Source organism: Chelonoidis abingdonii, chromosome 4 (genome assembly GCF_003597395.2).
Source record: "Chelonoidis abingdonii isolate Lonesome George chromosome 4, CheloAbing_2.0, whole genome shotgun sequence".
Taxonomy (NCBI): domain Eukaryota; kingdom Metazoa; phylum Chordata; order Testudines; family Testudinidae; genus Chelonoidis; species Chelonoidis abingdonii.
The window spans coordinates 49,441,401-49,468,283 of record NC_133772.1 but is presented as its reverse complement, the minus strand read 5'-3'; the positions used below and the strand labels follow the sequence as shown (position 1 = coordinate 49,468,283).

Below are 26,883 nucleotides of genomic sequence, written 5' to 3'. Positions count from 1 at the left end.
TCCCATCCATATCTCGACATCCATAGGCTTCTGGAGCTCTCTCTCTAGTCCTTCACAATCAGGGGCGGCAGGTTTGTATAATTTTTGGTGATGCCCAGAATGGGTCCAAGTCCTGCCCCTCCCACACCTGCGTATTGGTGCACATAACAAAATTAATGGGATGGGACCGAGGGACTTGGAGAGTGGGAGGGGGCTCAGGGCTGTGGCAGAGGCTTGTGGTGTGTGTGGGAGGGATAAGGGCTCTGGCTAGAGCTCGGGATGAGGGGTTTGGGGTGTGAGAGGAGCTCAGGGATGGGGCAGAAGGTTGAGGTGCACGGGGGTGAGGGCTCTGGCTGGGGATGAGGCATTTGGGGTGTGGGAGGGGCTCAGGGCTAGGGCAGAGGGTTGAGGTGTGGGTGAGGGCTGTGGGGTGGGGCCAGAGATGAGGGGTTTGGAGTGTGGGAGGGACTCAGAATTAGGGCAAAGAGTTGGGGTGAGGGCTGCGGGTTTGGATCCAGGGATGAGGGGTTCACAGTGCAGGAGGGGGCTCAGGGCTAAGGGAAAAGGTTAGGATGCGGGATGGCTGAGGGCTCTGGCTGGGGGTGTGGGCTCTGGGGTGGGGCAGGGCTAGTGATGAGGAGTTTGGGTTGCAGGCAGGCTGCCCTTGGGCTGGGGCCAGAAAGGAGGGCTCCACAGTTCCCTCAGCCCTCCCCGGCAGCACATTCATCTGGCACCATCGCTGAATATGCTCCTAGGGGCCACGCCCCTCTCAGGTCCAGGAAGTCCCCTCGCCTCCCCTGTGGTTGGTGCTGGGGGATGAGGAATGGCATCATGTGTGGACCTCCTCCCCCCCTGCAGGCAGTGCTGCTCCCTTTTCTAGTTGGCAGCAGTTGATGAGGGAGCACAGCGTGGAGTGGCAGGGCCTCCACCTGCTGTCCAGGGCGCAGGCAGGGATGCTCTAGGGGAGGCAGGTGGGGCTGGGGGACGCTCTGAGGGAGGCACACCGACTGCAGGAGGGGCTGAGGGAGAGACCTGGCCCTGAACATTGGAACAGTGGAACCAGGCCCTTGTGCCCTGAATTTGCTGAAGCATGGGCACCACAGGCCCATATAACTTGCCACCCCATTCACAAGTCGTCTTGCAAGTAGTCTGACAGCTGCTGCCCCTTCCTAGAGTATTATCTGATAAATCTTACCACATAGTTGGTGAGCCCTGATAGAGGGAGAAAAAGAGAACCCTGTGAAATATCACTGGAGAAGGCCACAGGCAGTAAGGCCTAGTAAGGTCGCAGTCTGGTTGACAGAGTCAAGGGACGAGACAGGGCCAGAACCAGGGCCACTGAGTCCAAATGCCAGAGCCAAAACTGGATTACCCAGAATCAGGGAAAGTAGATACAGGGCTGGTTCTGAGGCAGGAGCAAGGCTAGTACAGGACTGGATGGGAACAAGGCTAGGTGTAGAGCAAGATTTAGGCTAAAGCCATGGAGGAACAAAACAGGAGAAGGGCTTGGAGAGAAAAGGACAGAAGATGGGAGTGGGGCAAGGACAGAGAAGACATAGACACTGAACAGCCAGTGAACTACTGCTGCTGGGCTTAAGAACTGGTCTGCTCAGACAATCCAGAAAGACAGTCCATCAGGCAGCCTAGCTGACTTATTAGGGTGTCAGCAGTCTGAGCAGGTGCAACTATAGTGCCTGACTCCTGACACCAACACAGCTTTCTTCTCCCTTTTGCTCAGAAGAGTTTAAAGCTTTTCCTCCCTAGAAACAGCACACCTCTCTGTGTCAAGCCCTTTCCTTCCTAGAACCTTCTGGGGAGTTTTCTATAATAGCCCTCTCTACAGGGAACAACTCACCCTAGGAGATCTTCTCAGTTAGCTGACCTCACTCCAAACACTGACAACTCCTGTAGCCTGTTTCACAACCCCCGGCCAATCTTGCTTACTCCTAGTCACATAAGCCCTTGCAATCAGGTGCTCCCTCAGGAGACTACATCCAGCCAGAGTGTGTGGCCTTCAGGGAGCCAAGGCCCCAGCGTAGGTATGCTGGGTTATATCTGTCTTTAAAGGAACAGAACATGCTGTTATATGGAGTTAAGTTTGAGATAATCAAAAAAGCCTGTCTAGAATTTCCTGTGGGGTGAAATAAGTATCATCTAGCTATTCAATAAGTAATGACGGTGTGTGTTACCAGATAGTGTAGGCCTGTAAACATATTTAGGTGTTCTTCGGTTTTTGCCTGCAGGTGATCTACATTTTGGGGCGGATGGCTCCACAGCTAACCCAACAGACTAACCACAAAGTCTATTTCTGTACACACTCTGAAAAATTATGCTGAATAAGCAAGAATTGGTACTTTTGGAATGATTTAAGAAGTGCAAAACCTGATACTCGTTAGGTATAACAAACTTGGTTTTTTTCCTGATGTTTGGAGGTGTAATATTTTTTAATCTCGCTCTTAAATGATTGTTATAATAATTCAGTTTATCTTTACCTATTTTTATACAACTGAAAATGTCAGTTACACAAGAGAGATAAGGTGGGTGAGGTAATATCTTTTATTGGACCAACTTCTGTTGATGAGACAGACAAGCTTTTGAACTTAGTAAACTTTAGTAGACATTTACTAAACTCAAAAGCTTGTCTCTCTCACCAACAGAAGTTGGTCCAATAAAAGATATTGCCTCTAAATCTTGGGACCAACATGGCGACAACAACACTGCATACAAGTTATACTAGAATAGTACTACCAGTTGAAATATCTTAGTGTACATCTGGAGCAGGTGTTACTATTAGCTTCTAAACTGAACAGAAAAGTTTAAAAGCAAAGTCCCAGATCCACAAAGGGATTTAGGCATTGTGATGCTGAGTTATTTGCACCTTTCAGGAGTCTAGAAAAATCACAGGAACAACAAAGCCTGAGTTAGGTGCCTAGGCTCCTGTATAAGGAATAGGGAGAGACAGACATCCTAGACTTTGATCCACAAAACCAGAATGCTAGGCAGGGATCATTTAAGCTAGCCACTTGGAAACGCTGACGAGACACATATGTGGTAGGTCCCACCTCTCTCACAAAGATATGTACCTAAATCTGGGTTGCAGGGAGGTGCCTTGCTTTGCTTGTAATCCACAAACTAGTGGAAGATAGGTAGCAGAACTCCTAAATCACATATGGTGCCTGAAACAAAATAGCCAGAGGACGATGACCACCTTCCTTATAATCTTTAACCTAGTGCATAGGGTACTCATACAGGATATGGGAGACCCCCACTGTCTGACAAAGAGAGGATTTGAAGAAGGATCAGCCACCCCTAAAGTGAGTGCCCTGACCACTATTCTATGGAATATTCTGATTGAGGGCTACCTCAATCTCTCCTATTGAAGTTGTTCCACTTCAGTTAAGTAATGGAATCATTAACTATGAATTGAGCAAGTGAAAGTGTTAGAATGATTCTGTAGCTTTGGGGTTAGGACATCTTATTTATGAGGTAATTATAAATTACCTGTTCAAATTCATTCAGATGGGTATGTAATAGTTACAAAACAAGCCCATGCAGACAAACGTGCAAGTAAAATAAATATTTTATATTGATTATACCATCTAACATTTTATTTCAGTAAGAGTGCACTTCCATGAGTGTATACTTAAAGCTGAATTAAACAGAACCTAATATTGAAGGATACTTGTATAGTAAGAATAAAGTTCACTTTATAATATTAGCCCTCGGTCATCCCAACATTTATGCGATGCTTAACTTTACTCATGAAGTCTTACTGATGTTAATAGGACTACTCATGTGGGTAAAGCTAAATGCAAAAATATAACATTGACTAGATATGTGTTGGGGAAAGTATTTTTCCCCTTATTTTTAAAACATGATTTCCAATATGGACTCTGAAGAATGATACTGATAACATGTATACTAACACAGGATTTAAATCCTTCTTTCAAGGAAACTTTGAGCTTTCCACAAGAAAGCTATGGTACAAGAACACTAAAGACTCCATCAATTGGATTTGCTTTCTGGAAAGCAAAGAGTTGCTTCTTCCCAATTTCTTGTGAATTCCAGTTATTCTAAAAATAAGATCTTAACAAACAGTACCGAATTACAAATATGTTTTAATTTCTGATTAAAATGGTAAATATTAGTTACTTGCCTCTGCTGTACTTTCCAAATTTGAAACTTTCATTTTGGTTACATTGAATGCTGTTGTAGAACACTTTAATCCCTTCAGTAAACCTGCTAGATGACTATTGTGCACATTATTGAGTCATAGGCCCTTATTCTGAAAACATTACTTCATGTGTACAACACATACGTACAGGGCTGCCCGGGGGGTGAGGGGAAGGGCAAGTGGGGCAATTTGCCCCAGGTCCCACAGGGGCCCCCACGAGAATATAGTATTCTATAGTATTGCAACTTTTTTTTATGGAAGGGGCCCCCGAAATTGCTTTGCCCCAGGCCCCCTGAATCCTCTGGGTGGCCCTGCATACATAAGTATTTGCAGGAGTGGGGCCTAAGGCCTTATCTACACACAAACTGCACTGGGTTTAATGAACTTAGTTAAACTGGAAAAACGTTAGTGTGTAGACAAGGCCTAAAGGACAAAATTTTAAAAGTATTTAGGTATCTACCATTGAGCTTTTGAAAATCCCAGTAGATGCCTGTCCGTACCTTTTAGTTGGTAAATGCTTAAAATCTTGCCCTAAAAGCAATTAATTCCATTCACTTCAGAAGGACTAGTCATATAAGTAAGACTTTTGGTATTGGGCCCTAAATCTGTTCTTTCCAAGAATTTAATTTGCAAGATATCTTATGTAACTTTCAATCCTAGGTGCACATCTATGACTTCACTACATCATCAACATTTTAAAAAGGCATGTAATCCATAGACCTATACTATGAACTCTTCTGACTGCACACTTTGCTGAATACATATTTAAGTAAAAAATGAGAATTTCCCCAAATTAAGAAAATACCGTTAAAGACTCAGTTGAGTCATAACTGTGTTTATTTGTAAAAAATCCTTTTTTCTTTCAGTGTCACCAAGGCCCTGATTCTGCTAGCTGTTGCACCTGGTCAGATATTTGTGTTTGTGCAAAGCCCATATTATAGGATCAGGGCCATAGTACAACCAATGGGAGTTAAATAAGTATAAAGCTAAGCACATGTGTAAATGCTTGGAAGATGAGGTCTTCAAGACTTACTCAAATGAGGTGCAGGATCAGGTCCTTACTGTTACAGTATTTAATTATAAAACATTACCACAGCTAAATTATTTGAGGTTCTGGAGAGATTTTATGGCCATCTCATCAAAAGAACTGGAAAGGAGATCAGAGACTACAATTGCCACCAGGCAGTCAACTGAGAGAGGTGTAGAGGATTAAGTGGAAAAGAGAAGAATCCTTAGCTGCTTGAAGTATGTATATTGTTTATGGCTTTTAGGTACTCCCAGTAGTGATGGGGAAGCTTCATATAAATTTTTAAAAAAGAAAATTAAGCAAATTTTGTTTTGTGGCTCTTCAAGCCTGGCCTAACAATTTAATCTCTCCTATACATATGTGTAAACATTATGCCAAAAACTGAAAGAACCAAGAGAAACTACTATAAACCAAACCTACTCCTCATTTATTTTTATAGCAATGAAAAGCCTCTAATTCTCTTTATATGCATGCCTACTATTTCCCAGTGCCAGTACATTTTAAAGCAAATACGTACCACTTAGCCACTATCTCTCCACAAATCTATTTGAACGTCCCTAGTTTTTTGCCCCCAGTGTCCCTATTTACAGCTTCAGGCAGCTGAAAGATTATAAACACCTCCAATTTGTGCTGGAAGCGAGGCAAGCAAGTAAAAAGAAAAATAGAAGAGAGAGAAGGCAGTGTTCAAAGGCAAGAAGAGAAAAAATTGAGTCATCTGTCCAGTTCACTCCAAACGCTGTGTGGCCACCGTTTTTAAGAGTGAAGTAGAGGGTAGCCCTGTTTGTCCGTATCCACAAAAAGAACGAGTTTTTTTTATCCACGAAAGCTTATGGCCAAATACAGCTGTTAGTCTTTAAGGTGCCACCGGACTCCTTGTCGTTTTTAAGAATGGCTGCCTAAATATGCCAGTCTAGATTTTTACATGGGTGTGCAGAACTTCTCACAGCCCCGTTCGCAGGTGAAAATGCTGCTTTCTGTGCTCTGTGAGAGGGGATCCCGGATCATGGGACCAGCCCCTGCAGGCAGGGGGCCCAGTCCGAGTAAGAGCTGTGAGCCGCGCACACACCTCGGGCCGCCAGCCTGTGTAAGAGTCTGGAGTAACTGAGCCAGGGAGTCCGCGGAACTACTCTAGCTAGGGGTGGCATGCCAGACGCTGCCCGGCGGGCGCTGTAACCCACCCCCGGGGATTCGCGCTCTTGAGCACACCCCGGCCCTGGAGCGACCCGAACGAGGGCTGGCGGCGCGCGCGCTCCCGTTTCCTCGGCCAGGCAGGCCAACCACCGCTACTGTGCGGCGGCCGTTAGAGCCCAACCGCTCTTTAGGCGCGTGCCGCCGCCGCTTCCGCGCACGCCGTGTGCAGCTGCAGGAGGGAGCAGGGAGGGCTCCGTCCCGTTCTCCCCCTCCCCCTCCGGGGTCCTGCCAGCCGCCGCCGTTGCAGCCGGTGGGCGCGTGGAGGCGACAGCGAGTCCTCACCTCTGAGCCGCCTCGCGCAGAGACTTTTTACCTTCTCTCGCTTTCCCCTTCGTTACCCACCATGCTCCGGACTCCGCCGCTCGGTCGGGGAGAGGAGCCCGCGGCTGACCCGAGAGCCTGTCCCCGGCGGAGATGAGGGAGGCAGCGCCGAGCAGGAGGAGACGGAGCTGACTAGACCCACGCTCTCCCCACACCACCATGAGGGAAGAGAGAGAAGCCGCCGCCTCCCAGCATGGACCTAGCAAACTCCCCCAGCAACCCCCGCAGGACGGCGGCGGGGTGGCTGCCCCCCTGGCCCGCCCCGGGAGCGGCCCGGAGAGCATGCGGAACGGCTATGTGAAGAGCTGCGTGACCCCTCTGAGGCAGGACCCCCCCAGGGGCTTCCTCTCCCTGCTGTTGCTCCCCGCCGCCTCCCCTCCGGCTCTGCTCAGCCTGGGCGCCCTGGCCGCCTTTGTCCTCTGGCTCCTGCTCTCCTACGGCCGGAGCAGCCCCTGGGGCCAGCAGGGCGAGAGCGGCTGGCGGGGCCCTTCGGCGCTGCGCACCCTGCTGGGACTGTCCCACTGCCTCAGTCCCCTCTTCAGCATCGCCTGTGCCTTCTTCTTCCTCACCTGTTACCTGGCCCGGGGCAAGCGCGACGAGCCCGGCGGTGGCGGCGGCGGCGGCACCAGCCTCTGGTGGCTGCTGGCTCTGCCCCTCTGTTGTTACTCGGGGGACTTCGTGGCGCTGCAGTGGTTGTTACCCGCCGAAGGGCACCGAGACTCGCCGCAGGGCCCCGCCGAGCTGCAGATGGTGGCAGGCCGGCTGCTGACCGTGCTGGGCTCGGTGGCGGTGCTGACCCTGCTGCAGAGCACCCTGAAACTGCGCCGAAGCCTCCTGGTCTTGGTCTTCTCCAGCTTGGTCTGGCTGGTCTCACTCACCAGCCTCAGTTCGCTGCCCCCAAGCCTCAGACCGCTGCTGGCCGGCTCGGTCGGCATGGCCGGCTGCCTCCTGGCATTGTTGGGTTGGCAGCGCCGCATCTTCTCCGCTCAGAGCCGGGGAGCGCAGCACCAACATCACCACTCGCGGCTTCCCAGCGTGGAGGAGAAAGTGCCTGTGATCAGACCCAGGAGGAGGTCTAGCTGTGTGTCCTTAGGGGAAACGCCAACCAGCTACTACGGCAGCTGCAAAATGTCCAGGAGACCCTCGTTGCCTTGTATTTCCAGAGAACAGGTAGGTCCCCCGAAACGGGGAGGAAGGGGGAAGCGCTGCCGGGGCCTCGGAGCAGAGGAAACCAAACTTCAAAACTTTCCGAGGAGCCAGTGCAAGTGTCACAGTCTAACGTGTGTACATGCGCGCGCTCCCGCGCATATACTGGTATGTGTTTGCAGGGGGACGTGTCAAGATGCCCCTAAAATAATAAATGGAAAGATAAGACGTTAGGCGCGTATTAGTTCATCTCTGCGCTTGTGCGAGATCATTTTTCTGCGCATCCCTTAAGATTTAATTTGTCAATAGACGCTGTGATGTGTTCCTTGCAGGATACAGGGACGTTGGACGTTGTGCATCGGTTGGCAGACCTTACCTCTATAAAAAGTAACTTTTTTTTTTTTAAGCATAGCGCTCTTAGGTATCACATACCGCTTTATTATTATTTCGATTGTGATGTTTCCACCCCCTCGGCTTCCCAGAGACTACACTGGAGGATGAAACTTTCTAGTTGCATAGCACTTAGTTTCTTCCCACCTTTTTGACCAGGTGACTGCAAGTATCGGGGGAAAACCAGGCTTTTGAAGACGTTACTTTAAACTGGCTGGCACAGATGTATACATCACGAATGTCTGTTTTTCTACAAAGTTAATGTAGTTTCTTTCCAAATAAGGCAATATCGCGTTTAGATTGATTTGGTTTAGGAACAGTCTTACAGTTAGAGAACTGTTGAGTCAAGTCTGGAAGGAAGCATGAAACATTCAGGTTTTATAAGGCAAGTCTTGCTCGATTCTTTGGGCAAAACCCTTTGCAGTGCAAAGCGTGTAGTGCAAACTCCTTGTGGGGGTTTAGTCTGTTTGTATCTTGGAAACTGCACGTGAACTCTAGGAACACTGAGTTGTGCTGCTGATGGAATTGGCCCAGGGCTACTTGAAGTGGAAAATCTTCCAGTCACAGAATGGAGAATACAGATGTGTGTGTGTTTAAATAAACATATAAACGAAGCCTGGCTTGTAAGCCAAGAGGCCATTGTTACAGAAAGTCCCGTCTATTGCTGCAGCTGAGATTCGGAGGTTCTAAATAAACGAAGTTTGTCTAGTTTTGCTCTCGTGTGTATTTCCTAATGCATCTGGTGTTATAGTTTCCCAGAGCTCCCTCCCCTACTGTAATTTATTCGGTGAGTTTGAAGCCAAGCAGGGAAAGATGAGCCAAGCTGAGAGAAATCCTTGACTTGGGCATTTACATTGCAGAGGAATACAGCATTAGTCGGTTTAGAAATACGTTCAAATTCTGAGGTTCTTTATCAGTATTACAGAGTCATTTAAAAGTTAAAGGGTTTCAGAAATAGTTTTATGTAGCCAGTTTTAAGCTTGTAGGTTGGTAAGATTCATCATGTGAACAAGCATTTAAACACTGTATCATGCCTTTCAAATGTCTAGGGAATATGGTATGGTAATTAGAAGTTTACTTGCCCTTCCCTCTTTTATTCTAGTTACATAGTAAATATAGTACTTTACTTCAGGTGAGTAGCTTCTGTGTCAGGAATATCTGCAGTATAGGAAAAATACAAATTGTACTTGTTCTTTTTTTAAAACCTTTTTATGGATGGTAAAGGATATTAGCTTTAATTTAATCAAATACTTCCTTAGGTATTTAGCTGACTTTCTAAAAGTTTCTGTAAACTTCAAGCCAAACTATAGGTGTTTAGTGTTTGGAAAAATATGATAAATGCCAACCTTAGCAAAATACACTGAATGTTCAACAAATGCTGAAATCATGGGTGTTTGCTTGTAGAATCTAGGTTTTGATGTTTTCCATGTCCATAAAAGTTGTACACTTCTAGTTTCCTACATTTTTAAACAGAAGACTATGCTTTACAATAAATATCTCTTAAGGAAAATTTAAATAGTATTAACAGATTTTTTCACAAATTTTGAGGTACTTTGATCTAGGGATACATTTCCTTCTGTACAGTATTTTATCAGTGCTGGTGTAAAGACAAAGCAGTTAAATCCCCTTATTTTGCATCTGACTCAGAGAAGATGGTCATTGCAGAGCTAATAAAATGTCAGATGTATCCACTTAAAAAAAATCAATACCTTGAGACTTTATCTGAAAATTTAATAAACACTGTATGTTTATTTGAATGTTTTTTGCTATTCTACTACAGTGCAATTATTGAAACAGAGAACACATGGAATCAAAATGTAATACCTTAATTCTCTCCCAAATATGTTACCTTAAAGAATTGTGGTTACATGTTAAAATGTTTAATAAAGATCTGTAATATGCATTTTTTGCAATATTAACATTTTCAAGTAGTTAATTTACATATAGCTTAATGAGTACTGTTTAAAAAGTTCAGAGGAATACAAAGAATGCAGTATAAACCCATAATGGTATGAATGTGTTTTAGTAATCTGAGAGGGCTAAGTTACTATGGTGATATTTTGTAAGAATATTAATATAGTATACTGAAATTGTAGAGTGCGAGGAAAATACAGCTGCAGAGTTGACCGAGTCTGGAAAAAATTGTGAATAGTTATGTTTGACAACCTGTGTTCTGGTTAGTTAGTAAAATCCTGTGAGAAAATAATTGTATTGGGTTCATATTCTGTTTTTTCAGTAGTAGGCGAAAGCTAATACTAGGAAAGAGGTCTGTGTGCATATTGGCCGGGGGGGGGGGGGGGGGGAAGGGGAGGAGAAACAGCTTCTTGTGTATGTATTCTGTCTGCTCCAACAGAGATCAATTTGAGCAGTCTTTGACTTCAGTGGGAGCAGGAACAGGCCCCATGAACCTGATTCTGTAAATGCTTCCTAACTTGAGTAACCCATGTAGTAAATGTCTGCAGGATCAGGCTCTGTTTTGTTTGTATGGGAACTAAACTTTGAAATATGCTTAAAAATTACATATGCTTTTGCCATTTGACAATGAATATCCATGCTGTCTTGAGATATCATATTCTACAGCATTTTGCCTCCTGCATCTCCTGCAAACATTGCTAACAACATAGTTCTTGAAAACTGACAACTCATGTACTTGTTTTCCTTATTTAAAATAGGTTATACTGTAATGGTTTATTTTTAGAAACCTCAAATAAAACTTAAACAGGTTATTAATGTGAATAAAAATGAATACAAAACAGCAAAAGGGTTATGCAATATGATTTAATTTTGTCTAAATTTCAAATAAGCACAATTTTTTCAGACACTTCAAGCACTGAACATATTAGTGTTTTTCTACTTTTCATTGAAATAAAATAAATGTTTTAAAAATCCTGTACTTATAGTAAACAAATTCATGTAACTATTTCTGTGTTCGTCTTGAACCCAATGTTACATTCATTATTTATTATTGTTTGGTGTTAAAATAAATATTTACAGAACAAGTAATCAAAACAATTCCTACCCTAAAGATGTTAATCGGGTAGTCCAGTTCTATTCCCACTGAAGGCAAAGGGAGTTTTATCTTGTCATTACGGGGAGCAGGATTAGGTTTTAAGGGCCTGATCCTGCAAACAATCGCAGGACCACTCCCATGGACTTCAAAGGGACTGGTTGCCTGAGTATAGTATAATATATTCCAGCTCCAGTTGGGATCTGTTGAAACATGAGAAATTCAGAGTTGGGACCCTCTATAGTCCTGGACAGTACTACAGATTTTGTAAATATCAAATATGTTTATTTGGCTTATTGTTCTGAAAAGTACTTGTCTTTAACCTATGTATTAGGAAGAAATACATTTACCATCCAAGATATATGTATAGGATGTGATTGGGCTCATTGAGTTAACGAGATCTACTGTGTAAAAGATATTGTGTCTTGCAGGAAAGGAATTTTTTTTCCTGATTTTTTTTTTTTTTTTTTTTTTTTTTAATATCTGGGTCAGGTGTGACTGAAATAGTGAATGCTCTAAAAAAAATGGAGCTAATTTTTCCTGGCTATTTGACTTGTTCAGATGTGCAGGAAGCTTAGCATGTTTCACAGAAGCAATTATTTTCATTTCACCCTATTCTGCTTAGATGAAGGATAGTCATGTGGTTAAAACCCTGCCCTGGAAATCTGGGTTCAATTCCATAGATTTTTGTTTGTTTGTTTGTTTGACCTTGAACAAGTCATATAGGTCGCAATACAAGTTTAAATAGATGAGTAATTCCATTAATTTTACGTTACCTATGTACTTGAACACCTTGTTGCACTGTGGCCTTAGTCTCTATAGCTCTGTTTCCTGTTTGTAAAACAGACATAAAAAAGTTCATATTTTCCTACTTGCTTGTTTAGATTGTAAGCTCTTTGGAGTAGGGGATATCTGTTACTATATATTTTTACAGTGCATTTTAAAAAAAAGTAGAACACTGAAATCAATTAGAGCCCATAACAGTACAGTAATACATATAATAATAAATAATAAATGTCATTTAACTATTTAGTGCAAATTTTAGAGGCTGGCTTTTTAAAATTATCCCTCTCTTAAAATGGTTGCAATGACTGAGAGAACAGGTGTAATTATACAAAAATATTTGTGATACTGTCATTAACAGAAGCTCTGTATTAAATTATTGTTTTCTTTTGTACATAAAAACAATATTTACTAGCTTCATTTTACATTTTAAAATATGAGATTAGCAGTTAGGTACAAATGTGCACACACTGTCTACTCCAACCAGCAAGGGAAGTGTTCACGTATTTCCCTTTGCTTAGAGACAAATTGCATTATTTCTCATTTTATCCACTTAATCTTAATATAACAAATTTGACTTCATACCAGAACAGTTAAAGATAATAATATTTAAACAGATATACAATAAAGCAAAGTAATAAGATGAAGCCTATCTACTCTTTGCTGGCGTTGTTGCTTGGTCAAATAATGTAATGTGTATTCATAATATAACATTTATTTTCAGTCCTCTTCCTTACATTTATATACTTTCTCAACTTTGAGGCCCAGAGATGTATGACCTCTACCACCTACCCCCACATTAGTACCCATTTCTCTAAACTCTGCTTGCCTGTCATGCTCTCAAAATAACTTTTCTCCTCTTCCCATGCTACCTCATAAACCCTCTGGTGCCATGTGAGCTTGCTGTCTTTTTTTAAAATCGTCCTCTGATCACACTATTTCTTGTTTAATATTCCAGTCTTAACCTCAGCCCCACCCTCACACATATGAACATTAATATATTAAAGGGAAAAGAACATGTGAGAGACTTGTATATAACAATGAATATTTTATGCTAATCACTACTGTAATCCTCCATTATATAGTACCTCCACCCACTTATTATCCTTTGCTTTCAATATCTGGTTTAAACTGTAAGCTTCTTGAGGTGGGCTCCTGTCTTATTCTTATAGGTGTGCTTATATTAATATTATTAATTTGTATTATTGCAGTGCTTAGAAACTCTAGTCATGGACCAGGACCCCATTGTGCTAGGTGCACTGTACAAACACAGAACAAAAAGATGGTCTCTATCCCCAAAGGGCTCGCAATATACATATAAGACAAGAGCCAACAGATGGATATAGAAAGAGCAACGAGAGTACAAGAAACCCCACAAGACACTATTGGTCAGTATGAAAGGCACTCAGCACACCAGCAGCCTAACCATCGTCAATTTTTTTTGTAGACTTTATGGCAGAAGAGAATTTTAAGGAGTGATTTGAAGGTGAGTAATGAGGTAGTTTGTTGTTGTTTACAGGGAGCATTTCCCAAATGTGTGAGGCAGCATGGGAGAAAGCACAAAAGTGCTTGTTTGAAAATTTAATGAATGGGCTGTGGAAGCTGTAATCGTAGTTCACTCAGAAGTAAGCACTGATGGCTTGATAATGAATGACAGATGATAGGTAGGATGGGGATTGACTGTGAAGGGCCTTGAAAGTGAATACAAGTAGCTTATGTTTGATGCAAAAGTGAAGGAGGAGCCAGTGGAGGTATCAAAAAAATGGGCTGACCTGGTCAAAGCAATGGACTAGGAAAATGATCTTTGCAACAGTGCTCCGAATAGATATGAGTAGGGCAAGATTGCATTTCTCAAGGCCAAACGAAGAATGTTGCAGTAACTATGATGCGTATTTGGATAGGAGTTTTAGCTGTGTGGATGGATAAGAAAGAGCATATCAGAGAGATGTTAAGCAGAAAGAATTGGGAAGATTTAGATATAGCCTGGATAGGAGGACCTAGAGAAGGGTCTCAGTCAAAAATTATGCCTATATTATGGACCTGACTGACAGCGAGGATGGCAGTGTTGTCCACAGTGATTGAAAAAGGAATTAGGGGAAAGATTAAGAACTCTGTTTTAGCCATGTTGAGCTTGAGCCAATGGCTAGACATCCATGAGATATCAGAGAAACAGAGTGAGACTTTAGTTTAGATAGAAGGAGACAGGTCTGGAATAGAGAGGGTAGATCTGTTCATCAGCATAGAGATTATCCAGAGATAAGGAGTAGAGAGGGGGACCAAGGACAGAGCTCTGTGGAACCCACCCAGAAGGTTGGAAGGGGAATGAGGAAGATCCTTGGAAGGACATGTTGCTGCATGAGCAATTAGAGGTAGGAACAGAACCAGGAGAGGACAGAGTAATGGAAGCCAAGGGAGAAGGAGATTTCAAGAAGAAGAGAATGGTCAAAGGTGGCCAGCATGTCAAGGCGGATGAGGATGGAAGACTGGTTCTGAGCTTTGGCCAGGAAAAGAGAGACCATTAGAAACTTGGGTGAGAGGGGTTTCAGTGGCGTACAAGGGGCAGAAGCTGGATTGGAGAGTCTTTAGGATGGAATTGGAGGAGAGGAACCTCAGACAGCGATTATAAACAGCACAACCAATAAGTTTACAGATGAAAGGAGATGAGTCTGTAATTGGAGAGGCAAGTAGGGTCAAGGATGGTGCTTTTTAACATTGGAGAGACTAAAGTTTGCTCGTATTGTGAAGAGAAAAAGCCAAAGGAGAATGAGAGGTTAAGAAAAAGAGTAAAGCAGATCAGAAGATAGGATGGGGTCAATGGAGTTAGAGAAGGGTTAGAGGAGGAGATCAGACAAACATCTGTGTCTTTGTCATGGGAGAAGGTGAGAGTTTTAGGAGGAAAAAGGAAGGAAGGAAAGCTGAGGGGTGGGATAGTTTGTCATATTTTATCACTTTTTGGGGGGGGGGGAAGAAATCAAGATCCTGTGTGGAGAGAGAAGAGGAGGTGGGAAGAATTTAAAGAGTGAATCAAAGGTGATGACAAAGTGGCTGTGATTGTATAGGATTCAGTTTAGTTGGAAAAGTGGTGTTGTTTAGCTAAGAATATGGCAGACCTGAAAGAAGAAAGAATGGAGGAAGTTATCCTGGTCACGGAATTTCTGCCAGAGATAGTCCACCACATGAGTGGAAGTAGTGGATGTTAGCGGGGCTAGGGGGAGGGCTGGGGGAGAGCGGCAAAAGAATCAAGGATGCAGGAGAGTGAAACACAAAGAATCAACCACCATATCAATGGAAGAAAGGAAGGAGATGTCTGAGAGGTAGATGAGAAGTCAACATTAGGGGATTGGGAAGGTTGCTGAAAGGTCAGATGAGAGAGTCTGGGTTATGTGTGGTTGTGGGGTGATGCTGAAAGAGCAGGTGAGGGTCAGAGGGGGGAACTCAGCAGAAGAGAGATCTGATAGAATGCAATGCTTGGTGAAGACCAAGTCAAATGAACAGCCCTTCTGGTGAGTGGGACAGTTGAACCAGGCTATAGGTTGAACAAAGAGGTTAGGGCAAGGAAAAGTTCAACAAAGGGGTTGGATGGGTCATCAACATGGAAGTTGAAGTCATCAAAGGTGTGTGGTGATTGTGAGGACGGGAAGTGAGAGAGAGCACTAGAGATTGAAATCAGAGACAGCAAGAGACAGGGAAGATGGACAGGGGGAAGCAGGGGAATGGGCGGGAGGGTAGGAATGGTGGCATGAAAGGAATAAAAATGGTGATCAGGATGAGAGATGGAGAGGGAAGGAGGGCCAGGATCGGGGTGAGGGAGACGCTGGGACAGGAGCTGTTCAAGTGACCTGCCTGGCAGGGGAGATACAGAACAGCTGTAAACTTAGACAAATGATTCTATACACATGAAAATAAAATAAATAGTAGATACAATACTTACAAATGAATCCTTTAAACAGTCCTTCAAGAGAGAACACATGAATTGGTCTTGTCTTTATAATCTGCACCTACTTTCCTCATTTCTGAGCAGAGGTTGCATCCAAAAATAGGAAAGCTTAATTTTCATGAATTCCCCATCTACAAAAGGGGATAACATTTTTTATTCTAGTTCCTTTATGTTAATACCACTTCAGAAAAAGGAAAAAAGCCTGTGTGGACTTTGTCTTCAGTACAGATTGCTGATTCAAATGGTCAGTACTAAAATCGCAGTCTGTATAGTGACCATCAATGCTGATGATCTAATATTTGGTAAAGGGGACACAGAAAATCTGAATTCCATAAAAGAGGTAAATATCTTAAACTTATTGCACATTTTTCATATTTTTCTTTAAAAGGGGAACTGGCAAACCATTTAGGTATGAACTTCAATGTAAAAACGCTCATATTTGTTGTAAGTTTAATTCCCTTGTGATTGCTTATAGGCTGCAATAGTATAACTGTTTACACAGGCCTTTCATTATAAGAAAAAACACAAATTGAAGTCCAAACTCAAGCAAAACAGTTTACATTTTCATTGATAAGTTCAGCCTTACAAAGTTGTCATCAAAATCTACTACTCCAAGTGCAAAATGTACTCAGCCCCGTCATCATTCCTTACCCCACGTTGGAGTGCAAGTTGAGTTTTGCCAGTCTAGATAGAGCAGGGGTTGGCAACCTTTCAGAAGCAGTGTACCGAGTTTTCATTTATTCACTCTAATTTAAGGTTTCACGTGCCAGTAATACATTTTAACATTTTTAGAAGGTCTCTTTCTATAAGTCTATAATATAGAACTAAACTGTTGTTGTATGTAAAGTAAATAAGGTTTTTAAAATGTTTAAGAAGCTTCATTTAAAATTAAATTAAAATTCAGAGCCTCCCTGGACCGGTGGCCAGGGCCCAGGCAATGTGAGTGCCACTGAAAATCAGCTTGTGTGCCACCTTTGGCACATGGGCCATAGCTTGCCCACCCCTGGGATACAGCATGTTTTCTGTCACTCTTTTAAGGAGGTACCTATAGTTTTATGCAATGTTGTTGTCCTGGTTTTTAAAAAGAGAGAGTGTATTTCTAGTTCAGCTGTTACAATTCTGTATAGATTAATAATTTCTATTTAAATTTTGTTCATTTAATTTTGGAACGTGTAAAGGGTTGTTTTTGCTCATTTAAAGCCATGATACCTTAGAGCAAAACATAGTCTCAGAGTATCAGTAACTGCACAAGATACACCTGATGAGATTCATACACTTCATTTTTGCATTTCTGTTAAATATATATTGCTAGTGAACAAAGTTACATTTTTGATGCTATTATACTATAACAATATGATGAAATTTGTTAGGTGGTTTTGATCCTCCTGTATTTCAAAATATCAGTGTCTTGGGTTTAATTTTTGTGTTTGGAGTGTTTGTGTGAATGTTTCTCTTGCACTCTTTTTAAAATGGTGTTGATGGAAAGATTTTTAGAGTGAGTTTTATTTCAGGGTGTCTTTCAGTTGCCATGAATAAAATATTGTAATGGTAGCTGAAAACTACAAATGTAGTCTCCTATCTCTGCTGAAATGAAGCTATGAAGTTTGAATTTGTCTCTCTTTCCCTTGAATTTGCATTCCATCACTATTGCACTATATGTTTTTTCTTTTATTCCCTTCCTCATTTACTGGTCATCTTAGTTTGTCTAGAGGAAATGTTGCATTGGGTTAACTTGGTTTGTTCACATTAAAGAGCCTTGAATCCACACACATTTTTTACAATGATTTATTTTGTGTCTTAATTCACAGTAATTAATCCTTACCTTGTGCAATGCAATGAGCTGGGTTTATAGAGGCTGAATCTCCCATTGAAAGGCTGACAAACCTCTGAAGGAAACAGAAAAAAGATGACAGTAGCAGTAGGAACATAGGACTGGAAGGGACCGTCTGTGTCTTTGAGATGTTCAGGGAAGTAGTAACTGCATACGTGGCCCCAGAGAGAGAGGGCCATAAAGGCAGAAAGGTGGAGGGATAGATTGCTCCGGGAAAGCATCAGAAGTCTCGGAAGGATGCACAGTCCTGGAAAGAGACAGGATATGCACAACGCATAGGAAAATGGCTATGCTGGAACATATTTTCTTACAAATGTCAAGTGCAGCACATGCGTAGCCTGGGCCTGCAAACTATTGAGAAACACTCCATATTGGAACCTTCTATTCAGTCAACCAAATTGGTGTGGAAAGAACTAGCAATCAACCAATGGGGAGGTGTAGAAGAACAGTTTTGAGTTCCTGACCTACAGGCATTTGTGAATACTCCACTGTTTGCGCATGCCACGCTTCAGTGATCTTAAGTTTGCACTGTGCTATTAATGAACTTTTTTCATTCAAGTAGCATTATTTATTATGTATGTTATTTAACTCAATACACTTTTTTTTTTTGTACAACTCCGATGAAAAACTTCATTGAGGAATTGCTTCCTCCATCAGTTACCTAACATGCCCCTTCCCACACCCCGTGTCAATGACCCATCAGTCATTTCTTTGGATATTTTCTTGGTTGTTGATCACAACTATATCCTGTCCTTAAAAGGGGGAGCACAATATATCTCTAACCCTGTTTCTCTGACCATTTGTAGCATTTTTCGGAAGCAACCTCTCCAGCTGTCTATGGTATTCAGAAAGTCTCTCCATCTCCTCCTCCCATCCACCTGTGAGGCTCTCGCCTGTGCTGTCATAGATATGGAACATATTCCGAGCAATTATAACGCAAGGCACACAATGATAAGCATCTGGCCTTGTCATAAGGCACCCCCATCTTCCCTTCCTTCTTACAAATGCTTATGCCACTGTCATTCTGCAGCTACTCAAAATATAGTGAAATAGTTCCTTTCTCCTATCCTAGTGTCCTGTAAAAGGCTTCATAAACCAGGGAAGCAGAGGGTAAAATGACAGGAGGAATCATAACTCTATTAATGTTCGTAATGAGGAGCAACAATTTCCTTGTTCATTCTAGAAAACATGCCAGACTTTCTAAAGATTCCAGCTTCCTGGACTTTTCCAGATCACACCGTATAAATGTATGTTGAACCTTCTATGGTGATCAACCAGGCCTTGTAGCACCATGGGGAAATACCCCTTCCTGTTGAGTCTCTCATGTGGGGTGTGTGTGATAAAAATAGGCATGTGTATCCCATCAGTAGCCTCTGTACAGTTCAGGAACCCTACCCATGGAAAGTTGTCAATAACCTCTTGTGTACTACCAAGCTTTATGAGCTGGCACAGCAGCACTGCCTAAATAGTTGATCTATCAATCAATGCCAGACAAGTTACTGCAGACCAGTAGCTTTTGCGCTTCCAGATAGTAAGGGCCACATGCTTCTCCATGCTGTCATATGCTGGTGGTCTGCTATTGCAGCTTTAGAGTGAGTTCTGCACAGGCCTCTAGGAAAGTAACCTTCTGCAGCCACTGCTGGCCATCCTAGTTCTGCATCACTACTTTATCCCACCAGTTGCTGCTAGTTGACTGTGACTGGAAGTGGTGCTCCTTCAACTGAAGCAGCTCCAGATAAATGCCCTGTGGAGGTAACTGCTTGATTTAATTCTTTCGTAATGCCTCCATCTGTAGCTTTACTGGGGTGGTATCCAAAGCTGTCTGAATCTGCCAGTCCAAACTCATCTGGCTCCACAACTGCCAATACATGTGCATTATTCTGCTCATAATAATGACTGTTATGATTGTGGCAGTCAGCAGTGTGTCCTCCGTGCTGCCTGACAGCAGTTTGAAAAATATAGATGAGTTAATGGATGCCAGAGAGGAATTATAGGAGTTTTACTTGGAGTCCAAGTTCCAGAATTCCTGTAGGTTTCAGTAGGCATCTTACAGTGTGCTGTTAGGAGAAATCCCAAAATGCATAGAGGTGAACAGTGGATATTTGAACCATGGGATATCTTCCCAACATGCTGGGTAGTTAGTTAATTCAGAGATTTGCAGAGCTGGTTAACAAGGGAAAAATGTTAAACTGGTGTAACATAACTGTGGGGACACACTTCAGCTTCATATAATTAATTCTGGGCATTTGGAGTGAACAAACTAACCCAATTTAACCATGCCCTTAGACTCCCTTTTATCCTTTTCTCCCAAAAAACATGCATTGTACTGATCCTCCCTCTGTTTGGCTGAGAAGACTGAATGTAACTCCTTAAAATTGTGCTGTTCTTCGAGTGCTTACTCATATTGATTCCAATTAGATGTGTGTGTGCCGCGTGCATGATTGTTGGAGAATTTTTACCCTAGCAATACCCAGTGGGTCGGCTGTGGAACCTCCTGGAGGGGGTGCCTTAATGGCGCTGGAAATATACTCCAGCTGACCCAGTGCCGCCACAGTTCCTTCTTACCGCTCGTGACAGTCGTTTGAACTGTGGAGCACGCCATAGCTGTCCTCCGCTCTCCCTAGCTTTTGCTTCCTGGTTTTAGATCGTTGTTCTAATTGTTATAGTTAGTATAGTTGTTAAGTTTGTAATTAGATTAAGTGGGTTGGAAGAGGTCCTCCCACTCCTCCCTGCCTGCCGCCCGGGCTCATGCCCAAGGCTTCGGGTTTTAAACCATGTTCAGCCTGCTCAAAGCCTATTCCAATGGGAGACCCTCATGACTCTTGTTTGCAGTGTCTCGGGGAGTCTCACCAGGCGGACAAATGTAGGATCTGTAAGGAGTTCAGGTCTCGAACCGAAAAGGAGCACGACTTTAGGCTCAAGCATCTTCTTATGGAGGCAGCCCTTAGCCCGGATCCCCCATCGACACTCCAGGTTTCAGCACTAAGCGCATCGGTGCGCAGTGCTCCGGTGGCAGCTTCAGGTACTGGACCGCGGATGGACTCAGATAGAGGCCCGTGGCACCGGACCTCTCCAGCACCATGTCCAGTGCAAGTGACTCAGCACCATTCCCTGTCTCCAGACCAGAAGAAACAGCGCAAGCCGGAGGTGACTGTCTCTCAGTAACTGGCGCTGGAGCCTCCTTTGGCAACTTCAGAGTTGCGACCGAGGGTACAAGCACCGATATCGGCACAGTTGACTCTGGCACCAAGGGACGAGCCGTTGAGTCTGGTGCACACTGGCCCCCCAGCCCGGACAGTGGTCGACGGCAGAGATATTTGCAGTAGTGAGAGACCTCATTGCCTTCACAGAGCCGGCACCACCGCAGCCTATGGCACCGCCTCCGACTCGTGCGGTACAGTTTAGGGGCAAGCCAACCCTAATACGTCCATCATCTCCTAGCGTGGAAACATGGCTCCGCTCCTGATCCCAGAGCAGGCCCCGATCCTGATGCTGCTCGCAGTCCCGACGCAGTTCCCTCTCACGGCACTGGTCGTACTCACAGCACCGATCTGCCTCACGGCATGGCTCCAGGCTGCGGTACCATTCAGACTCCCAATGTCGCTCCTGTCACCGATCAGAGCACTGATTTCCTTCCCGGAGCTGATCCCGGTACCACTCCTGCAGGCGGTCGTCGTCACAATCTAGTTCTGGATCCTGGTACCGTCTCAGTCATCGATGCTGATCTCAATCCTGGTACCACTCCCCAGCACCTCGCCGGCACCACTCTCCAGTGACTCGGTACTGGTCCGCACCATGCCCTGGAGAGTCGACACAGACACGCTCCGCACCACCTTGCCCCTTGCGCTCCGCCTCATGGTCATCGCAGTCTGAGGGTGCCTCACGCTCAGCCTACCCCGCTCCAAGCCAGGGTGTGGGTAATGTGGGTCAATGGCAAGATGAAGGCCAAGACCCTAATCAGGACCCTGCAGTGGTCCTTCTGGACCTAGTGGGCTTACCACCAAGCCCAAGGGGTTCCATCAAGGGCCTCCCGCTCAGCCTATTCAGAATCGCGGGTACCAGAAGCCACCATAGGTTGTCCTTCTCTGGGGGGTATGGAAGCGTCTACACCCCACCCCAGCGCAGGCCCTAGACCCCAGTATAGTGGATCCTGAGCAACAGGACCCCTCACAACATGATCTGCCACAGGATCCCCTGGCCCCTGTGGCATCAGCCTCATCCTCTCCAGACGGGGCAGTGGCGGGGACAACAACCTCGGGTCCTCTCCCGATAGACCTTCGTGCCCACCAAGACCTTTTACGTAGGGTGGCATGTAATATGGACCTCCAAGCGGAGGAGGTAGTGGAATTGGAGGACCCAGTGGTGGACGTCCTTTCAGTGGAGGCCCCGTCCCGAGTAGCATTGCCCATCATCTGTACCACCTAGACCAATGCCAAGACAATCTGGCAGACCCCTGCCTCTATCCCACCAACGGCCAGAGGAGAGGAAATAGTTTGTCCCCTCCGAGGAGTACAAGTACCTTTGTACTCACCATCAGCTGTGTTCACTAGTGGTGTCCTCAGTGAATGAAAGGGAATGGCATGGTCAACAAGCTCCAGAGCCCAAATCAAAAGACGCCAGGCATCTAGATTTGTTTGGGCGCAAGATTTAGTCAGCAGGGGTGTCTTCACTCAGGGTCGCAAACGAACAAGCACTCCTGAGCCGTTATGACTATAACTTGCGGAGCTCCATGGTGAAACTTAAGGAGTTAATTCTGTGGGAGTCCAGGGACGAGTTTGGGGCTTTAGTGGAAGAGGGCAAAAAGGTGGCTAGAACCTCCTTACAGGCCTCCTTAGATGCGGCAGGCTCTGTGGCTAAGACCCTGGCATTGGGCAGCCAGGAGATGCATCACATGGCTATGCAGGTATCTAGCCTACCGCCAGAGCTACAACAGACCCTGCAGGACCTGCCATTTGATGGGCAGCGCCTGTTCTCAGACAAAATTGACTCTAGACTACAGAGCCTGAAAGATTCCAGGGCTATCATGCGCTCCCTGGGAATGCATACCCCAGTTACCCAGCGGAAGCCCTTTAAGCCGCAGCTTCAATGGTTCTACATCCTCCCCGGTCCAAGACGGGACTTTTATAGAAGACATGGATGAGGTGGTGGAAAGAAATCCACCAGCCACCAACCCGGTCAGAACCAAGGCCCTCCCAAACCATCAACGAGGCCCAGGCAAAACTTTTGAAGGTGCGCCTGAGGACGGCATACCAGTCACCATCCAGGATCCTTCCCCTCCATTTTGAGATTGTCTCTCCCATTTCCACCATGCGTGGTCCTGTATAACTTCAGACTGATGGGTTCTTCACACTGTGGAAAAGGGATATTCTTTTCAGTTTTCCTTTTCCCCTCCCTTCCATCCTCCCTCCCCATCCCTCTTCAGGGACCCCTCTCACGAGCAACTCCTTATACAGGAGGTCCAAACGCTCCTGTCCATGGGGGCGATCGAGGAGGTTCCAAGGGAGCTAAGGGGCAGGGGTTTTTACTTCTGCTACTTCCTAATTCCCAAGGCTCAGAGGTGGGCTTCGGCCCATCCTAGATCTGTGCGGACTCAACAAATTCATGGTAAAGTTGAAGTTCCGCATGGTTTCACTGGGGACCATTATTCCTTCCCAGGATCTTGGAGACTGGTACACCGCCCTCAACATGAAGGACGCGTACTTCCACATAGTGATTTACCCAGCGCACAAATGCTTCCTTCGCTTTGTGGTCAATCATGAACACTACCAATTTGCTGTCCTTCCCTTCAGCCTGTCCACGGCTCCCAGGGTGTTCACCAAGTGTATGGCTGTCGTGGCAGCCTACCTTCGTTGACAACGGATTCAAGTGTTTCCGTGTCTCGATGACTGGCTCATTCGGGGCCACATCAGGGACCAAGCACAATCCCACGTTCGACTCACCCTAAGCACATTCCGCCAGCTTGTCCTCCTGCCCAGCAACGAAAAGTTGACTCTGGAACCAACCCAGAGAATAGAGTTTATTGGAGCAGTCTTAAACTCCAGACTCACTCGAGCCCTCCTACCAGACGCACACTTTCAGTCAATGGTGAACATCATCCGTAGCCTTCAAAACTTCCCGACTTCCACAGTAAAGACATGCCTCAGCCTTCTGGGGCACATGGCTTCGTGCACTTATGTAACCAGGCATGCCAGACTTCGGCTTTGCCTGCTTCAGGCCTGGTTATTAACAGTATATCAACCAGGTCGAGACAGCCTGGGCATAGTGGTAACTGTCCCAGAATCAGTTTTGACCTTCCTCCACTGGTGGTTGGACCGCACGTTGGTGTGCGAAGGGGTACCATTTCACACCCTGCAACCTTCCTTGTACCTAGTCACAGACGCATTATCTCTGGGATGGGGTGCCCACCTCAGGGAGCTCCAAACACAGGACCTTTGGGCCACTTCCGAACTAACTCTGCACATTTGTGTACGAGAGCTGATGGCAGTACTCCTAGTGTATCAGGCATTTTGCGGGCACCTACATAGCCGTTGTGTGGCAGTCCTCACAAACAACACCACAGCTATGTTCTACATCAACAAGCAAGGGGAAGTCCGGTTGTCCCCCCATGCCAGGAGGCCATTCGCCGGTGGGAGTTCTGCATAGTCCATTCAATACATCTGGTGCCGTTGTTTCTCCCGGGGGTCCAGAACACACTGGCAGACCGCTTCAGCAAGTCCTTCCAGCCTCACGAGTGGTTGATTCGCCCAGATGTCATCTACTCTATTTTCCTGAAGTGGGGGTTTCCCCAAATTGACCTATTCGCCTCGTGCAGCAATTGGAAGTGCCAACTGTTCTGTTCTCTCCAGGGACATTCTTCAGGTTCCCTACTGGACACTTTTCTACTTCTGTGGAAAGACCAGCTGTTCTATGCCTTCCCTCCATTCTCACTAGTCCACAGAATCCTGCTCAAGTTATGCAGGGACAAGGCATGTATGATTTTGGTCGCCTCAGCATGGCCCAGGCAGCACTGGTATACCATGCTCCTTGAGTTATCGGTAGAGCCTTGGATCGCGCTCCCACTGTGGCCGACCCTGATCTTGCAAGACCATGGGCGCCTCTATCGTCCCGACCTGCAATCGCTCCACCTTACAGCATGGCTAACTCGGTCAGAGTTACTCTGCTCACAATCGGTGCAGCAGGTTCTGTTAGGCAGCAGGGAACCCTCCACTCGGGCCACATACCTGGCTAAATGGAGGTGATTCTTCTTGGTGTGAGCAGTGTGCCACGCCCCCTTTGCAGGCTTCGATACCTCTCATCCTAGACTACCTCCTACCCCTAAAGCAGCAGGGCCTGGCGATATCATCTGTCAGGGTGCACCTGGCAGATCTTGGCTTTCCATCCAGGAGATCATGCTTCCTCTGTCTTCTCCAAGCCAATGGTCGTTAGATTTCTGAAGGGTTTAGATTGCCTCTACCCACAAGTGTGACAACCAGTTCCGGCGTGGGACCTTAACCTGGTCCTTTCCAAGCTCACAGGGCACCCATTCGAGCCGATGGCCACCTGCTCACTTCTCTACCTATCTTGGAAGACAGCCTTCCTTGTAGCCATCACTTCAGCAAGATGCATATGTGAGATCAGAGCCCTCATGTCGGAGCCGCCGTATACAGTTTTCCACAAAGACAAGGTGCTGCTTCGCCCCCACCCTGCCTTTCTCCCCAAGGTGGTATTTGCTTTTTCATGTGAACCAGGACATTTTCCTCCTGGTCTCTTATCCGAAGCTGCTTGCTATGTGGCAGGATCAACATATGCACTCCCTTGACGTTCGTAGGGCTCTTGCCTTCTATATCGAGCATACAAAGCCGTTCAGGAAAACGACCCAACTTTTCGTTGCAGTGACCAATCAGATGAAAGTCCTACTGGTCTCCTTGCAACACTCCTCCTCATGGATCACGGCCTGTATCCATGCTTGCTACAACTTGGCCAGTGTCCCGACTTTACCGCCCACTCCACGAGGGCTCAAGCCTCACCGACCACTTTCCTGATTCCAATACAGTAGATCTGTAGAGCTGCCACTTGGTCATTGGTACATACCTTTGCTGCTTACTATGCGTTAGTTCAGCAGTCTAGAGCCGATGCCGCATTTGGTTCAGCGGTTGTGCACTCAGTGATGTCTCATTCCGACCTCACCGCCTAGGTAAGACTGGGGAGTCACCTAGTTGGAATCGATATGAGCAAGCAGTCAAAGAAGAAAAGATGGTTACTCACCTTTGTAACTGTTTTTCTTCGAGATGTGTTGCTCATATCCATTCCAAACCCACCCTCCTTCCCCTCTGTCGGAGTAGCCAGCAAGAAGGAACTGAGGGGGTGCTGGGTCGACTGGGATATATATCCAGCACCATTAAGGTGAAGTGGGGCACTCCAGGGGAAGTGGGTTGGATAGAGGCTTACTCCAGGTTTGGAAAATTTAGTTAGTCTGGGACTAAAGTTAGTCTGGAAGTCTGGTCTACCCAGCTTGAAAAATTTGCTCCAGCCCTAAAAGACTTAGGGTAAAAATTTCAATAGCATCTAAGGTGACATAGGTTGCTAAGTTTCATTGACTTTCAGTGGAACTTAGGGCTCGTCTGCATGGGAAAGTTTTATATGTATAACCGGTAATAGTTAAACTTGTATAGTTAAACTGGTATAACTCCCTATATGGATATTCTTATTCTGGAATAAACTGAAAAACCCACTCTTATCTTAAACCCATTCTAAAGCAACATGTGCTAAACCAAAAAAAGGCATTCATACACGGGAATAAAAGTTTCCCATGTAGAGAAGTTCTGAAACTTCTAAGTAATTTAGATTCTTTAAAAAAAAAAATTCCTTACTCTGGCTTGCAGTGTATCTTAAATAGAAGCCTGCTCCAGCTTTGGAAGAAATGGTCATTGTGGGAGCCTGATGTAGATAAAGACCTAAAACTTAGTTTAGCCTCGAAGCCTGAGAGTTTTGCACTAGGTCAGTAAGACTTTTGGTTAACCTTAGACAAAGTTGTGTTCTAACTTGGTGGATTTTTATTTTATCTGGGACTGGTATTATAATGTTGCTATGGGAATTTTTGTAACTGTTATTTCAGTTC

The 26,883-nt window shown here is 45.1% G+C and overlaps 1 protein-coding gene across 2 annotated transcripts in view; it reads left to right on the top strand.

The window, feature by feature from the left end:
- Nucleotides 1-3,607: 3,607 nt before the first annotated feature.
- Nucleotides 3,608-26,883, top strand: part of PDE3B (phosphodiesterase 3B) — a 288,726-nt gene continuing 265,450 nt past the window's right edge. The window contains exon 1 of one of the 2 annotated variants that reach the window (XM_075065146.1): nt 3,608-7,862. In XM_075065146.1, the coding sequence (XP_074921247.1) occupies nt 6,852-7,862 (1,011 nt within the window). In that variant the 5' untranslated portion in view covers nt 3,608-6,851. The remainder of the gene's footprint in view (nt 7,863-26,883) is intronic. The other variant, XM_075065145.1, reaches the window with a different exon arrangement.